This window comes from Bos grunniens, chromosome 19 (genome assembly GCF_055505025.1).
Source record: "Bos grunniens cultivar Pamir isolate PY7600 chromosome 19, Bosgru_T2T1.0, whole genome shotgun sequence".
Lineage (NCBI taxonomy): Eukaryota > Metazoa > Chordata > Mammalia > Artiodactyla > Bovidae > Bos > Bos grunniens.
The window spans coordinates 13,263,460-13,280,497 of record NC_141183.1 but is presented as its reverse complement, the minus strand read 5'-3'; the positions used below and the strand labels follow the sequence as shown (position 1 = coordinate 13,280,497).

The 17,038-nt window shown below is 51.5% G+C and overlaps 2 protein-coding genes across 7 annotated transcripts in view; one reads left to right on the top strand and one right to left on the bottom strand.

Moving 5' to 3' along the window:
* Positions 1-389: 389 nt before the first annotated feature.
* HEXD (hexosaminidase D) lies at positions 390-16,341 on the bottom strand. 6 transcript variants are annotated; one of them, XM_086356776.1, is made up of 15 exons: positions 15,589-16,341; positions 15,240-15,289; positions 14,035-14,175; positions 10,720-10,829; positions 10,261-10,543; positions 7,756-7,843; positions 6,363-6,527; positions 5,039-5,222; positions 3,810-3,881; positions 3,484-3,679; positions 2,655-2,737; positions 1,870-1,948; positions 1,693-1,794; positions 1,375-1,464; positions 390-777 (listed from the first exon to the last, which is right to left on the bottom strand). In XM_086356776.1, exons 5-15 carry the CDS (start codon positions 10,308-10,310, stop codon positions 591-593), a joined length of 1,296 nt encoding a protein of 431 aa, XP_086212902.1. In that variant the 5' UTR covers positions 10,311-10,543; positions 10,720-10,829; positions 14,035-14,175; positions 15,240-15,289; positions 15,589-16,341; the 3' UTR covers positions 390-590. The 6 variants fall into 6 exon arrangements, with proteins under 6 accessions (XP_086212902.1, XP_086212899.1, XP_086212900.1 ...); XM_086356773.1 differs by lacking the exon at positions 10,261-10,543 and having other exon boundaries at positions 390-1,238; XM_086356774.1 differs by lacking the exon at positions 10,261-10,543.
* OGFOD3 (2-oxoglutarate and iron dependent oxygenase domain containing 3) overlaps positions 16,096-17,038 on the top strand; it is a 16,476-nt gene continuing 15,533 nt past the window's right edge. The window contains exon 1 of the mRNA XM_086356781.1: positions 16,096-16,289. Coding sequence (XP_086212907.1) covers positions 16,216-16,289 — 74 coding nt within the window. The 5' untranslated portion in view covers positions 16,096-16,215. The remainder of the gene's footprint in view (positions 16,290-17,038) is intronic.

The following is a 17,038-nucleotide window of genomic DNA, read 5'->3' as shown; positions in this document are numbered from 1 at the left end:
CCTGGTAGACCCATGGACCCAGGGTTCTCAGGCTGCCTGGGTGAGAGCAACTTCAGGGAACTTCAGAGAAATGAGATCCTCTCCTTTCTAAGTAATGGCTGCCAACCAGACCTATGGGGACAGTCATTTAAACATGCCGAAGTTAGGTTTCCAAATGGTTAAATCTGGAGTGCTTTTCTCTTAAAAGCTGTGACATGCCGTACACTGGTTTCTGGTGTGTTCGTCCCAGGGCTGGAGGAGGCTCCAGGACCAGAGGGAAAATGTTTGGCTGACTCTGCTCCCTAGGAGCTGGGTTGGGTGAGAAGGGTCTCCGGAGCATTGTGAGGGCCGCACTGTAAGCAGCCCAGGCCAGGGGAGTAATGAAGCCTTTCAAATTTCTAGTAGCATGATTTCTGGATTCCACTCTCTTTTTTATTTCAAAAGAAAGTTCTAATGCTGATCACTGCACAGGCCCAGAAGGCCTTTTCCTTCCGTATTTACTCAGTGCTGCCCGCTGGCACGGCTGTCCAGGACTCAGGAGTGGCACTTGGGGCTGGGTGCAGCTAGACAAGGGTGCAGGGCTGCTGAAAGCCTGTGCTTGGCCTCTCCCCTCAGGGGTCCTGACCTGAGTCCTGCCTGGGGCTGGCCGCCTCACCCAGGTCCTGTAGCAGAGCCTGCAGCCGCTGCAGGCTGGGGTGCACGTTCTCCTCCAGCCACTCCTCCACCGTGTCTGGGTAGAAGATGCGCTGCAGGGCAGCCTCCAGCTCCCCTGCGAGGGCGTTCCACCTGGCCAGGAGACTGAGGACCAGTGAGACAGTTAGCCTGCCCAATGAGGGCCCTGGGGCATACCTCAGAGCCTCCAGAACCCCACAGGTCAGGACATCCTGGGCTTCCATTTACTCATCCATGGAACTGGGCCCTTCGCACCAGCCTCATAAGGTTGTTGGGAATCAATGAGTGACTGTCAGTTTGACCTTGTAACCAGCAGGCACTTCACAACTGGCTGGCAGGGTTTTTCTTGGTGCGTGAACCTGCCGTGACAGCTGAAGGCATCTTATACTCAGTGGGGACAGTCTGTGTTGGCCTCTGCTTGCAGAGCTGGGGGAGCGGGGGGAGGCCGGCTGGGACCCTGTCCCCACGGTGACACATGCGGCCACAGCCCTAGGCAGTCTGGTCCTACCAGGAGCCCCAGATCCGGCTCAGGGCGTCTGGTGACCCTCAACCCTCTCAGGCAGGAATGTCCAAGCTTCTTGTAACACCTAAGGGCACAGCTGATTCAGTTGGGCTACCCAGGACTCTGGCTGTGATACCTAGTCAGCTCGTCCAGAAGGCTCCCAGTGCAGTGGAGGGTGGGCAGTGCCGGGGATGGACACAGTGGGGCGGGCCGTGGGCTACCTGAGTGCCTGGGGCTGGATGTGCTCGATCATGACGGGGTGAATGAGCTTCCTCCGGCGATGGTAGGGGCTGAACCAGCCAGTCACATACCTGCAGTGGGGTGGGGGCCAGGGGGCGGGGGACAAATCCACACACATAGGTGGGTGCACTGTGGCTTGTAAGGCTGCCTCGGTGGTTGTAAAATAAGACCTTTGAAAATCTGGTAAAGATTTTTACAAGTTAGATTTTTAAAAGCTTCCATGTAGGAAGCTTCCTTGCAGTATTAGCTGGCCCTTGCCCTGCCAGGAGGTGGTGGGGGTCACTCCCCGGCCTGCTCACCTGTCCCTCTCCAGCAGCGAGTCCACGGAGCTGCACAGGTGGAGGCTGACTTGTGTGACGAGGGCCAGGATGTCGCTGCCAGGGAAGGAGCCGGCACCCTCACTGCACAGGGAGCCGCCGTGCTGAGGAAGGGCTCAAATGGGAGGGGAGAGGCAGGGCAGGGAGTGAGAGTGTTACCTCCTAAAACTCATTTCCTCTAGGCTCGAAATCCCAAGAAAGTTCTCCACTCTTGCTTTGACATTTTCAGCAAAGTCTCCTGAAACCAACCATAGACGGAGGTCAGAGAGGCCCCTGGAGGAGGTGGCCTGGACCCCGTGCTGGCTGGACCTCCCGACCTTTGGGCATGGGTGGTGGGCAAAACAATCGAGAAGGACCGCTGGCCAGGTCCAGCCGCACACATGCTGACCTCAGGGATGGATGAGCCCAAGGCCACAGCAGCCTTGCGGGAAGGTTAGAAAAGGGTAGAGTCTCAGCATCTGTCCTTCCACATCCCTGTGGCTCAGCACAATTGTAAACATGTTCACTGTTCAGTCCTCACTTTCCTCAACCACCTTGACATCTTTCTGCTCCAACAGCACATTTATCATCAGGTCTCAAATGGGAGTTTACCTAACCAGGGCTTCACCATCAGGCATGCCTGCTGGTTTCGTCCATCTCTAAGCATCTCTGCCTGCACCTGGCTGCTCCCACGAGAACCAGAAGTGAGGGAGCTGCGGGCCACACCCACTGGCACTGGGCATTCAGGATATTCACCCAGTGAAGACGGGCCCTTTCCTGCACCCTATCCATGATGAGCTTTCTTGTGGGTTCACTATGCCTGAGGAACCCATCCCCCTACCTCCCTGGCCTCTGTCTTGGGTTTAGGCTTGAAGACCCAGGCTGTAAGACCACAGTCCAGCCAGGTGGAGGTGGCAGTTGGGGGTCCCGGCACTTGGTTTCCTGGGAGGAGCAGGGGACCATACCGTGCAGCAGCGCCTGCAGACAGACGGCCAGGGACGGGATTCCCACGGGCAGCAGCTCGCACAGCACAGAGAAGTGGTCATACCTAAGTCCGCGGGAGAGGGACTCAGTGGATGCTCGGGCATGAGCCACCGCGAGACAGGACAGGGATCGAGAAGCTTCTGCTGCTTCCAGAAGCTTCCTTGGTTTTGTGGGTCTGCAGCTGGCAGTCACACTCAGATCCCACCAAGAGGGACCTGCCTGGGCTGAATGCTCTGCAGTTGCCACCTTGAAATTCTTTGAAGTTCATCTTTGACTCAGCTCTGTAAGTGAGGGCTGAGGGTCAGCAGTCAGCCCCGCCTCCAGTTGCCTCCAATGGAGTCAGGGCCTCCTGCCCTTGGTGTTGGGGCCCCTGGCCTCCCCCTCAGGATGAGACCTGAGGCCAGGACTTGCCTGGGACTAGGCAATAACTTGTAACTCTACTTTTCAGATAGTGTGAAATTCTGAATGAGCTGAGGTCTGTCTTCACGCCTCTCCCAAAGTGGCTGGGGTGGTATGGACATGCAGAGACACGCACGGTGCAGACAGAGCGTGCACCAGGAGGCCCAGTGCCCTGGGGTGCTAACACCCTGAGCCGCATCCCCTCAGCAGTGTGGTGTGAGGGGCTTGACCCCAAGTGCTTGTTTTGTGCGGCTGGTCCTCCACACCCTCCTCAGAGTGCTGGCTGCTTCCTCTTGACAGAAGGTGAGAACTGAGGCCCAGACTGGATGGGCTGAGGAGGGCCATGTGTCCTGAGTGATGGGAGCCGCTTCGACCCTCCCAAGGGCATCCCTGGGCCCCACATGGCCTCACCTCTGCCAGCCAGTCAGGATGATGCCCCGCAGTGTGTCCGCTGGCACGCTGCCCGCCACCTGCAGCCACTGCAGGTGGTTTCTGAGGTGGTGCTCGATGGGGGTCAGGCTCTGGTTCACCCCTGTGGCCCCCTTGAAGGCGCTGGCGGCCCAGAGCCAGGAGAAGCCGCTCTTCCGGTACTTCTCCACAAGGAGCGCTGGGTGAGCAAGTAAGAGGTGTGAGTGGCATGCCCTGACGAGGTGTAGCTGTGAAGCCCGAAATACATGCTTGTCTGTGGGGAAAACCAAGAGGAGCCCATGACCGCCCGGCTCCGTTCTGGTACTGACCTTTCCCGTGGAGGTCCAGGTCAGCCCCATAGTCCCAAAGCACAGGCTCCACCAGTTGCGGCACCCTTGACCCTGGGAGTGGAGAGAGGCCATGAGGGCGGGTCCCTTCAGCCTTCAGCCCTCCTTTCTTGCATTAAAATGGATTTAAGTACAGACTCCGGAGAAGACACTGGCAACCCACTCCAGTACTCTTGCCTGGAGACTCCCATGGACGGAGGAGCCTGGTGGGCTGTAGTCCATGGGGTCGCTAGGAGTCGGACACGACTGAGTGACTTCGCTTTCACTTTTCACTTTGATGCATTGGAGAAGGAAATGGCAACCCACTCCAGTGTTCTTGCCTGGAGAATCCCAGGGATGGGGGAGCCTGGTGGGTGCCCGTCTGTGGGGTCGCACAGAGTCGGACACGACTGACGTGACTTAGCAGCAGCAAGTACAGACTCAGTACTGCACTAAGCGTTTGGTCATAAACGCCGCAGCCGCCAGGCCAGTCAGCTCTGGAAGTGACTGGACACTGCTGGAGCTGCTAAGGCCATGGGCCTCGGTGCTCCCTCAAGGGAGGGAGCGGCAGTGTGTCTGCACGCGGGGCAGGCCCAGGTGCAGAAGGAATGCACTGCTAATCGGACTTATTTATAATGAATGAAAACTTAAGTGGCCACACGTGGTAACGGCTGCAGCCAGGACACCTGGACCTTGCAGAAGCATGTGTGGCAATCTCCCCGTCTCACCCCAAAGCCTCAAGCTAGGCCTTGCTGGGCTTGGGCTGGGGGGGCCTCTGCTTCCCTCAACCAGCCAGTGTGAACCTCAGTGGAGCCCCTACAGGGCTGGCAGTACAGGCGTGTGAGGCCAAGGGCCCTAGAAGCACTGGGTGCTCTCATGGTCTGCTGGGAGCCCCTGCTCCGAACCTATCCCCTGCTCCCGACGGTCGGTGCCACCCCCAGGGCCTCATGCTACCCTCCAGGTCAGGTCTCTCACAACCACACTCCTGCAAGACCTTTTAGGGAAATGGCACTGTCATATGAGAAACACATGAAAGTGGTCCGAATAACGGGATGGTCTGGAACTAGAAGCTTCAATGCAGCTCTACAACAGGGTCTAGGTTTCTCCTGAGCAGCTGGGGGCTCGGAGCACTTGGCTTCCACTCCTCGTGGCACCAGGAAGCCCCACTGCTGAGCATGACCTGCACCATCACCACTACCACCCCCCGCCCGCCAGGGCCACGCCCTGCCGACCTGAGAGCTGGTCCTCGGGGATGTCCCGCAGCATGTCATCCCACATCAGGGGCGTTGTAGTGGGGTACCGGGCCCGCATGTGGCTGGCCACCGCCTCCATGTGGGACAGACACAGCTTTGCTTTGCTGTTGGGCTCCTGCTGCAACCACTGTCTTGAGGTCTCACCCTCTCCAAGGTAGTAGACCTAGGAGGAGACACGGGTGGGTTGGCCCCGGGACCACTCATCCTCACCCAAAGGTTCATGCTGTGGCCTGGGAGAATCTCGGGGAAGCTGCCCATGAGGAGGGGGCGGTGAAGGGCGCCCCTGCCTCTTCACCAACACCCAAACTCAGCTCAAAGACTCCCTTGAGCCTGGGCACAGGAGCACCACAAGAGCCAGAAGGTAAAAATGACCAGATGTCCAGCAACACAAGATGGATAAACAGAGCGTGGCCTGTCCACACGCTGGAATATCACTCAGCTGCCATGTAGATGAATGAAGCTGGAGAAGGTGCCCAGGGAGAGAAGCCCATGCATGGAGCAGCATTTCACTTACGGGGTGCTGGGGCGGGGGGACAATGCAGAGATGCAAAGGAGAGATGGATGCAGAGGTAGAGGGCGGGGGGTGGGTGGGGAGATGAGAGGCCCTGCACTAGGCGGGGATGAGGGCTGCACAACACTGAGAATGACTAAAAAGTTACCGGACTGTTCACTTTCAATCGCTTTCGGTGGTAAATTCTATATTACATGTATTTTTTTTTTTAAAAAGGTTTTTTTGAAGAAGAGGATCAAACTCTGGAATAAAATGTCCACAAACCACTGTCCTAGCTCAGATGCCTGAGCTCAGACAAGCAGAGGTCTTTGGGTCACTGCTCGGTGGCTCATAATCTTCCTAAGATCCTGTGTTTCTTGAGGACAAGGTGGGGCACCCCTGGGAACTGCCTTTCCAGCCAGTGCTCCATGACCCTAAAGTGGTATTTCCCTTCTCCCACTGTCTGAAACTGCACTGCTTCACATGGAGAAAAGTAACCGGCTCAATCTCATGGCCACCTTGGCCCCAAGGACATGAACGTGCAGTAACTAGGGGCTGCTCTGCTGTCCCGTGGGTGCCTGCACCCCACTGCACCCTGCTTGGCTCAGCAGGTTTGCCCATGGGAGATCACTTGTCAGCTGGGACCACAGCCCTCACTGGGGCACATCTCCTCAGCCAGCCTTTCTTTATTCCTGGAGCTACTTTTCTATTTAAGAGAAGACCCCACGAGGTGGGAGCAGGTGACCTTGAGGTGAAGAGAAGGGGCTGCTGCAGACTTAGGGGAGTTGCCTGCTGGCAAGGGGAGGCACCCACCTCGTCGCAGCCGACGTGGAACCACCGGGCGCCCGGGTGCAGCTCCATCACCTGGTCGATCATGGCTGTGACCAGTGCCAGGGACTCCTCTTTGTGGGGGTTCAGGGTGTTGGGGAAACGTGCCACTTCCCGGAGGTGAGCGAGAGCCTCGTGCTTCAGCACGAACTGCAGGGAGACAATAGGAAAGCTGGCAACCCTGGGGAGAAGCTTATGCCCGAGCTCCCCACAGCTGGGCTCCTGCCCCTGCACCCTGCCAGCCTCGTGTCTATTAGAGTTCCCAGGGGGGCCAGCGGGACTGCCCTGGGCACGGGAGCCAGGGCTCTGAGCAACCAGGCTGCTTGGTCAACAGCCCTTCTCCCTTCCACCTCTAACTAGGCTGAGTGAGAAAGTGGACAAGACAGTCTCCCTTCACAGCAGAATTACATGTGGGTGGACTTCTTGCTCAAGTGAAGAGGCTGGCAAACTACCCACTCCCCATTGCCCTGCCCATCACACACACACACACACACACACACAAGTACAAAGTGGAACCATTTGTCAAAAACAATTTCAGGCCTTCAGAAACCAACCAAAGGTGAATGACAAACTGAGAAATGTTTGTTCATGAAAGACCGTCACAACTTTGGGTAAAAACAGAGATTCTGCAGCTTCTGCCCAGGGCCCCACCCCCTGTGCCCACCAGCGGCTGGATGTGGGTAAACCCAGTCCTTGGAGACCTGTCAGTAAGAGTGGCAAACTGTTCTGAATTCTGCGGTCCTCACAGGACCACAGAGGTGACACATGTTCTCCTTCACACCAGCTGGCTGGGGCCACACACACACACACGGGCCTGAGAGGGCTGGGTGGAAAGCAGGAGCCACAGCAGACTGAGCACTGGCTGAGCTCTTAAGTGTGGCACCCCTAGCCCCTGGGGCATAACGTGGAGCCTTACGGGCTTGGGCACAACTACTGCCCAACCTGCGTGGAATCACCAGCTGTCAAGACAGAAGAGTGACCCCCTAAGAGCAAAAAATAAAAACAAGAATAAAAACCCAACAGAGGCATTTGTGGCCACACACATCTGGGGAGACAGATTAAATCCAGACAATTTACAACTACCCATGGGGAAAAAGTCAGATTCGCTGTAACATATGATCTGAAATGTCCAGTTGTCAACCAAAAATTGAGACGTGCAAATAACTGGCAAGTGAGATGGACACTCAAAGGAAAAACCAGTCTATGGAAACTCACGTTGAGAGGGCCTGGATGTTGGATTTATCAGACAACAGCTCCTCAGCTGTTCACAGAGCCTCTCTGTGCAGCGCTGAGCTGTTCCCTGCAGGTGGCTAGCCCTGCCCGTGCACCCCTGAACCCCACAGCTGGGTGCAAGTTAACTTCCCTTCCTCCCACTTACCTCCATGTGCCCAAATGTCTGCACCAAGGGAATGACCTCCAGCTCATTCAGTGTGGCCAGATGCAGGATCTCTTTGATTTCTGAAGGGCTAGAGAGACAAAGACCACCCTAAGAGGTGCAGGCCGGCTTCCATTTAGGCTCCCAATCCCCGCTTGTCAGGTTCCTGGGGGACTCTACTGAGGAAACTAGTAGGGTCACTAACTCTGAAAAGCCCAACAGGTATTCTTAAGCTTTCAGAGAAGGCTTCCATGCTACAGTTCAGGAAAACGATGCTCTGTTATGTCATCAAGTAACAGTTTACTTCTGACCAGCTATTCTGACTCAAACTCTATAAGAAGCTAAACTGGGCCACACAAGGAATCATAGTCTAGAACAAAGGTGGGAAGACAGGGCCTGAGGGTAAATTCACCGCTTGTTTCTGTACAGCCCATGACCTAAGAATGGTTTCAACATTTAAAAATTGTTGAGAACAATCAAGAGAAGAATAACATTTTGTGACCTGCAAAAACTATATGGGAGGGCTTCCCTGATGGCTCAGCGGTAAAGAATCCACCTGCCAGTGCAGGAGACATGGGTTCGATCCCTGGCTTGGGAAGACCTCCTGGAAATGGCAACCCACCCCAGTATTCTTGCCTGGGAAACCCCATGGACTGGAGAGCCTGGAGGGCTACAGTCCATGGGTGGCAAAGAGTCGGACACAACTGAATAACAAAAGAACAAAAATTGTATGGAATTCATCCTTCAGTGTCCACAAATAGGGTTTTATTGGGTCATAGCCATGCCCACTCATTATTATCACCTGTGGCTGCTTTTGCCCCACAAACAGTTGTAACAGAGATGAGATGGGCTGTACAGACTGAAATATCTACTGTCTGGCCCTTTATAGAAAAGGCTGGTGACCCCTTTAATAGAGTACCAAGACTAGGTGGAGTGACTCATCTGAGGGGGTTAGTAACCGCATCTATTAGCGCTTTCCAGGTGGCTCAGTGGTAAAGAATCTGCCTACCAATGCAGAAGATTCAAGAGACGTGGATTCGGTCCCCAGGTTGGGAAGATCCCCTGGAGTAGGAAATTGCAACCCACTCCAGTATTCTTGCCTGGAAAACTTCCATGGACAGAGGAGCCTAGCAGATTATAGTCCATGGGATTACAAGGAGTCAGGCATGACTGAGCACACATGCATTTGTTTATCCATCTACAAATGGACAAAACCCTTGGAAGGAAGTCACTGTCAGCACGCCTGAGTGTTCGTTCAGGTCATCGTCCTGCTACTGAGACTACTGAGGATGCCATCCAGGAAGGGCCCCGGACCACTCTACTCTGAGGTGTCATTTATGAATTCATCTCAATTTCTGTGTTTGAACCATCTCTAAAGTTAATCAGTTTTACAAATGAACTGATGACATAAGGTTCTATCTTTAAATATACCTTTTTCAAGCTTCACTGGAACCCTGGTACCTTTTTCACGTTTAAAAACAAAGGAACAGAACACATTCGTTGTACAAAGAAACACACACACCTCTGCCATCACCACATTAATGCTCTGGATCACGCCTTTCCTGCTTCCCACTCATAGGCACATGTTGGGAGTTCTGTCACACAGAGCCAAGCCACCCTCCAGAACGGTTAGGCTGCTCTACAGCCCACCAGCAGGAGGGTAGTTTTTGCTCACCCTTGTGGACACAGAGGACTATCATTTTGTTTTAAAAGCTTCTCCAATTTGGTAGCCAAAATGGCATTTCATTGTTTTATTATTACCATATACTTCTTTCTTTTGAGGGGATCAAAATGTTCTTTGTCCAATTTTCTTTTGGGCTATTTGTTGTTGATTTACATGGATACCCATAATTTTAAAGCCAAATGCGGTATGCCCATGACCATGCTATCTGACTTTCCTGATTCTGATCTGCTGCTGCTGCTGCTGCTAAGTTGCTTCAGTTGTGTCCGACTCTGTGCGATCCCATAGACGGCAGTCCACCAGGCTCTCCCGTCCCTGGGATTCTCCAGGCAAGAACACTGGAGTGGGTTGCCATTTCCTTCTCCAATGCATGAAAGAGAAAAGTGAAAGTGAAGTCACTCAGTCATGTCCGACTCTTAGCAACCCCATGGACTGTGGCCCACCAGGCTCCTCCGTCCATGGGATTTTCCAGGCAAGAGTACTGGAGTGGGGTGCCATTGCCTTCTCCATGATTCTGATCCTTTCCCCTTTAATCCTCACTTTTCTGATAAAGATCCCACTTGGGGCCTTAAAGACCCTCCCTCCTTCTTCTGCATGGACACCTGTCAAAGTGTCCTCCATGCATTTCATATCCACAGACAAGACTGAAACAAATCACAGCGCTTCCTTCTGGGGGATCATTTGTGGTTGTTGTTTCTCAGTTTCTAAGTCATGTCTGATTCTTTGTGACCCCATGGACTGCAGCACGCTAGGCTTCCCTGACCATCACTATCTCCTAGAGCTTGCTCAAACTCTTGTCCGTTGAGTCAGTGATGTCTTCCAATCACCTCGTCCTCTGTTGCTCACTTCTCCTCCTGTCCTCAATCTTTCCCAGCATCAGGGCCTTTTCCAACGTATCAGCTCTTCACATCAGGTGGCAAAAGTATTGGAGCTTCAGCTTCAGTCCTTCCAATGAGTATTCAGAGTTGATTTCCTTTACAATTGACTGGTTTGATCTCTTTGCAGTCCAAGGGATTCTCAAGAGTCTTCTCCAACACCACAGTTCAAAAACATCAGTTCTTTGGCACGCAGCCTTCCTCATGGTCCAGCTCTCACATCTGTACATGACTACTGGAAAATCCATAGCTTTGACTATATGGATGCTTATATTCTTTTAAACGTTTCCAAATTCTCTTCAGTGAACGTGCTTTATTTTTATGATTCCTGCCCCCCCTCCCCTCCAGGTTGCTGCCCTGCACATCCCATCTTCTCTACAGAGGCATTGCCCTGCTTGGCACCTCAGATACCTGTACGCATGCTTGGCCCTCAGCAGCCTCAGGTGGCCCTCGTAGGGAAACATGTCTTCATACTCAATGAGGATGCCATTTGCACCCAGGGCACGGAACAGGGGGAAAATCTGGGAAGGAGACAGAAACGTCATGAAAACATGACTATTTGAATGGAAAACAACACACATGCAGGTCACAGACTCATTCTTTTAGCTGATGGACATGCATTATAGCTGATCTTTGGACTGATAATTCTCCTGGAAACTTTCCACCTGAAATGTGTACTCTGTGTTATGCCAACTAAACACAAATGTAGTGACGTGTTCACTTGACACAAGGGGCAGGGTTTCTGCTTGCTATAGAATAGCAGCTGCCTAGTGGCTTAGCTGGGGAGGGACGGTTGGGCAAGCAGGGTCAGATGGCACCTCATCTGGATGAGACTTGCAGCATGGGGGCCTCCTAGAACACAGGGAAGGGGTGGCCTGGGGCGATGGGAGCCTATAGGCTCTGGAGGGCTAGTGGTGGGCACCTGGAAGAAGCCTAGAGGAGGTAGATGAAGGAGGAAAGAGGTTGTCCCTCTGTGCTTACGGGGTCCCTGCCCTGGTTCTCTCCCACTTCTTTTTTCCACCTTTATCTCAAGAACATGGACTCCTATCCTCCAGGACTTTTAGGGCTGTATCTACTGTACACAGCACTGAGATTTTCTTTTAGCCTGGCATCACAGGCAGGGGTGAGGGCTCCTGTAACTATTTAGAATATAAATCCACCTCCAGACAAGGGCCACTACAAGTTTTATACAATTTGTAGCACTCTCGCTGATGTTGCTGTCAAAGCTTTCTTTCCCCAGGAACATGGGAACATTATTAAGCATGCTGGATAGAAGGAAATCAGCTTCGGACCAGGAATTAGCTAAGATCATTTATAAAGTGGGTCATTGACAATTGACTGCAAATTATAAGAGGAGGCTGATTGTGGAAGGGAGTCAAACTAACCCAGGTCAGTCACTTGCACAAATGAAACATAACGGTTATAGCATTTCCATATTTTCCGCAGCATTTTTGCTCCTGGTTTTCCTTGCAGCCTTTAGCCATCTGACCATTGGGTGGCCTCTTTAGCATTTCTGTTGGGGCTGGTAGGGATCTTCGGTGCCCTGGGTGGCTGACAGGCTGCTAAGCTCAGCCTGAGGGAGCCACCCAGCAAATCCTCGGAAACAGGGGGAATAAGAAATGGTGGTCTGAACCTGACTGTCTGTTAGCAGCAGCAGGTAATGAAATGAATAAGAAAGTGTTGTCTGAACCTGACTCTGTCCGTTAGCAACAGCAGGGGGCTCCAGCTACACACAAACTGGGTCTTCTTTGCCTGTCTCTCACACCTATCCATTTGTCACAGTGCTTTTATCTCTTCACGTTTGACTTTTTTTTCTTTTCTGCCGTTGCTTTCTCAACACTGGTTCCCATGGTGTCTATTCACTTTTGTCCTTTTTCTAGTTTAGTCTCTATTTCTGATTTTTTTTTCTTATAATTCATTCCTGAGTCTGGAGGCAATCTTTTCACAATCTACTTTTGTCTGGCTATGGCTTTCTGTGCTTTTTAAAATATTTATTTGGCTACCGTGGGTTCTAAGAGCAGTATGGGGGATCTTCGATGTTCACTACAGCACGCCGGGTCATTAGTTGCAGCATGTGGGACTGGGCGTTTCTATTTCTAACTCATGCTGTTCTTCCATAGCTTCTTAGTATCTCTGATCTTGTTTTGAAATATTACAGAACTGTGCCATCTGCTTTGTGGTCACATGGTGCTGGTGTGCATTCACTGTTACTCAAATCATGGTCCTCTATTTTCTGGCAATGTTTTTTCACATGGCACAACCACACTCCTTTCCTATTGCTCATTTTACAATGAGATTTGTTTTCTTGTATTTGGAGAGCAGGTTCTTACGTTTGGGATGGAGCTGGGCCAGCCCAGGGCTCCCTCTGCAGCTGTTACATAAAGGATTAGCAGTTACGGACTTTGTGCAGCTACTTCCATAGCACTCAGTCTTCACTCCCTCTGAATCCTGTTTCTCCAGTATTTGAAACTTCTCTCTCCTTTACCTCAATGTTACTCCCCAGTTCAAGATGGAGTCTTTTCCCAACATTGCATTCTGAGTGTGGGGTTCTGTCCTTCTGGAAGAAGTTTCTGGAAAGTATTTTGGAATGCCTTGAGGTCTTGAGCACTCATTCTCAATCTGGAGCCAGTGACATCTCATCCAGTTTCTGACTTACCTTTACTTGTTGGGCTATTTTGTGGATTCCCTGGTCTTGGAGTCATCTGAATTCTATTTTTTTTTTTAATATTTATTTGTATTTATTTGGCTGCACTAGGTCTTAGTTGCGGCACGTGGGATCTTTGATCTTCGTTGTGGCATGCAGACTCTCATTTGCATCATGTGGGATCTAGTTTCCTGACTGGGGATCGCACTTGGGCCCCCCACATTGGGGACTTGGAGTCTTAGCCACTGAACCACCAGGCAAGATCCTAAATTCTTTTTTACCTTTCCTCTACCATCCCCTGCCCAGCTGCTAACCCCACAGGAGTGTTGAGCTGTCTGTCCGTGGTTTGGCCCCGCCCCTTGCATTTTGGCATTCACAGGAAAATCCTGATAACTTACATTTGTTTTAGAGTACATGCTTTTCCTGTGGCTGCCATAACAAGTCATCACAAACCGGGGAGCTTGAAATAGTAAGAATGTGTTCTCTCACAGCTTGGGAGGATGAAGCCCAAAATCTAGGTGTCAGCAGGGCCGTGCTCCCTCCCAGGCTGTAAGGGGCATCCTCCCTGTCTCTTCCAGATTCTGCGAGTTTCTGGCATCCTTTACCCTCCTGGGCATGCAGATGCATCAATTCTAGTCTCTGCCTCTGTTCTCATGTCCTCTTCCCTCTGTGTCTATTGTCCCCTCTCCTTATACAAACACCACTTATTGGATTAGAGCTCACCCTGTTCCCATATGACCTCATCTAATGTCAGAGACATCTGCAAAGACCCTATCTTTAAATCACAGGTCACATTAACAGGTCCGCTGGGTTAGGATTTAAACATATCTTTTTAGGAGACGCGATTTGGTTCACAACAGAGGTTGTGGGGTTTTGTCTTTTCTGTTTTTCCTTTTGCCATCCTGGTTGCTATCTGCTTTGTGAGGGGATATGGGGGAAATTCAAGATCTATGCTGCTGCCACCACGCCGCAACTCAGAACCCATGGTTGAGTTCCAAAAATGTATGTACAGAACACTGTTCACAACTTCATAACCAAACCCGAGGCAAAGTGATTCTCTAGAGAAGAAAGGGAGCTCTTACCTCTGAGAGGTAGCAGACCTTTGGCGGGGCTCCTTTCAGGTCCAGATGAACTAGTCGCATCTTAAATGGTGAGGAACCTGACATCTCACTATTTTTTGAGAAGTCATATAACTAAAAAATCTCTTTTCTGGGCACTTCTTCCTAGTGAAGAAATTCAGAGTTATATCCTTCCAATGTCTGTTTCAATTCTGATATGAACTAGAAGGAAACTCATTTCACCAACATTAAATATATCAAGATGTCTGTCTCCAAGTTCAAATACAAGGACCCTTGTCATACAGCACTGGTTTCCTTATAAGATGGCTATAATCTACAATAATACAAATGATTGCAAAATAATTTCCTGTTTTAAAGCCTGTCTTACCCAATATATACTATGCCAGTGAAAACAGGCAAATATCTCTTAAACATTTTTCAGGCCCCACAATATGATGCTTCTGTAGAAAACTGATCCTCAATTTTATTCTACTTTAAATAGTATTAGAAATAATTTGCATTTTTAGAGTTTGAGTCAGCTTGGTTGCAGGGAAGGAGAAACTGTAAAAATTTATCCTAGGTCAGAGAAAACTGTCTAGGATTTAAAATAAGCCATTGATAATTTAAAAACAAGTAAGTCACAAGTTTATCAGTGCTGACTAGTTTATGTTAAACTAGAGGAGGTATCTGGATGAAGCATAAAACACATAGAATTAGACAGGAAAAGGAAAGAAAATCTCTGTATATTGATCATATATTCAGCTCCACAATTCAAACTACTCATTCTGTGCAAGGATTCATAAATCCCTGACCTTAGGGACTTTATAATATAGCAGAGAAAATAATATAATGCACATAGAAATCGATCAGTTTGATTGAAAAAAATAAATTATATTCAAAACAATCTCAATGACAAAGTTCTTAAGGCAATTACTTAAATTGCCATCTGAGAAGTGGATGAGTTTAAGACCAAGCATTTTGAAAAACTGAAATGTTTCAAAGCTGAGTTGCTTTACATTTTGAAAAAATAAATAATAAAAAAGAAAACTCTAACAACCCTCCCCCCCGCCCCCGCTATAACCCAAATGTATTTTCCAGAGAATAGAGTTAAAAGAAAAATTTTTGAGCTGAGAAGTCTGTATTAGTCCTGGGTGTGCTTCCTTGTGTTTAGAGAGAAATCTTCTTACTTTTCTATAGCCCTACAGCAGGAATGAACACCGACATCTTACCTGATTCAGACACATTCAGAGTTGTTTACCAAAGTAAGTTGCTGCAAAATCTAAAGGGAAAGGAGACAGAGAAGTCAGTATTCCCTCTTGCAAGTGTGTAGTTCTTTACTTTGATTCCCTCCTGCACGAGGTCTATAGAAATATAATTATTTCAGACTTGCCACTATTGCTATCAGACAACCCGGTACGTAGATCTGCAATTGTCCCAGTCTCTTGGGCTTCTAGGTAAGTTGCCAGGCGATGGCATCTGATTTCCCCAGTTTGGGGATTGTTGGGCAGATCTCTTTTCTTGTTCAATGAGTCCAGATTCCCTCCCCCTCCCCCCGCCCCGTATCAATAAATTACTCACCTTCTTCACACTTAATCTTTATGAATGAACCTCACTGTTAATTCCACTCATTCAGAATCTTAGGTATCTTGACAGGACTGGTTAAGATCTTACTTCTTGCCCACTGGACGGGAAACTGAATGTTGTAAACTAAACAGCAGGCCTCAGATACTAAGCACCAACAGGACCCAGTGCCCTCAGGTGTGGCATGGGCCCAGGGAGAGGAGCGTTGGAAATCCCACAGGAAAGGGTGCGGAGACCCTGGGAGGAGGGCTTGGACACCGCGGGGAGACGGCTTCGAGACTCTAGGAGGAGTTGGAGACCCCGGTAGAGCACGCACGACGGGGCAAGGACACACTTCTGTAGAAGGTTCGCAGGCTCCTCAGGTTCCGCGGAGGTCAGGGGAGGCGGGGTACGGCCAAGGCAGGTGCGCCGCGGGGAGCAAGCCAGGCCCGCGCTCGGTCCCCGCCCTGCCCCGCTCGGCGCTCGACCTCCGATTGCTCAGGCCTGGTCACCAGCTCGGAGGTTGAAGGCTGAGGGTGTCGCTTCGCGTGCCCGGCCGCGCCGGCCTCGCGCTACCTCTCGCAGCGCTCGTCCCGGGCTTGTGGCGGCTCCAGCATTCGGCCTAGCTTCGCGGCAGCGTAGCTAATGGCACCTCAGCGGAGGGGTGCTCCCAAGGCCCCCGAGGGCAGCGGGGCAGCGGAGCGTCGGCGCCAGAGCAGGTACCAGATAGCGCCGGGAGCGCGCGAATGGTGGCATGGGCGGGGCCTGGCCGAGGGGCGGGGCCTAACGGGGGCGTGGTGTTGGGTGGCTGTGGGCACGGCCCGGTCAGAAAAAGGTGGATCTGGTGCAGGCAGGGCCTTTCCCGGAAAGGCACTGCAGTGTGGGTGTGGCCTGGCCGCGAGGGGCCTGGTTTGTGGTTGGGCGAATCGGGCGCCTAGAGGGGCGTGGTCGTCCGGAGGGCGTAGCCTGCAGAATCCCTCCCGGACCGCGCAGGAAGGGGTTGGGCGGAGCTGCGGGTCGGGAAACCTTCCTTGACCTCCTTCCTCCCCAGTGTGTACCGAGGGCTTTGTACCTAAGGCTTTGTGCCGAGTCTACGCACGGGGACTGGCACTCAGAGGTCCCCATCGTCTGGTCTCCGTGTGCTTTTCTCAGGGCTGTGCACGTGACGGTTCTCCGTTGGGGGACCCGATGAATGAATAAATGATCTCATCAGGTAGCCTTCGAGGGGATTCTGCCTAAAGCTTTCAGAGCCGGAGTGTATTCACTTCAGGATAAATTACCTTCTCGTCGTGCTTGCCCAATGGGCCATGGACCTTGCTCCAAATCCACTTATGTTTCGGCAAGATTCTCAGTCTGCATTTGGGCCAGCTTACCCTGAACAGGGGTGCTTATTTTGAGGACAACTCAGGGAAGTATAGCTTCCAAATCTGGACCAGGAGGCTGTTTTTTCCCCTCTTGTCTCTACCTC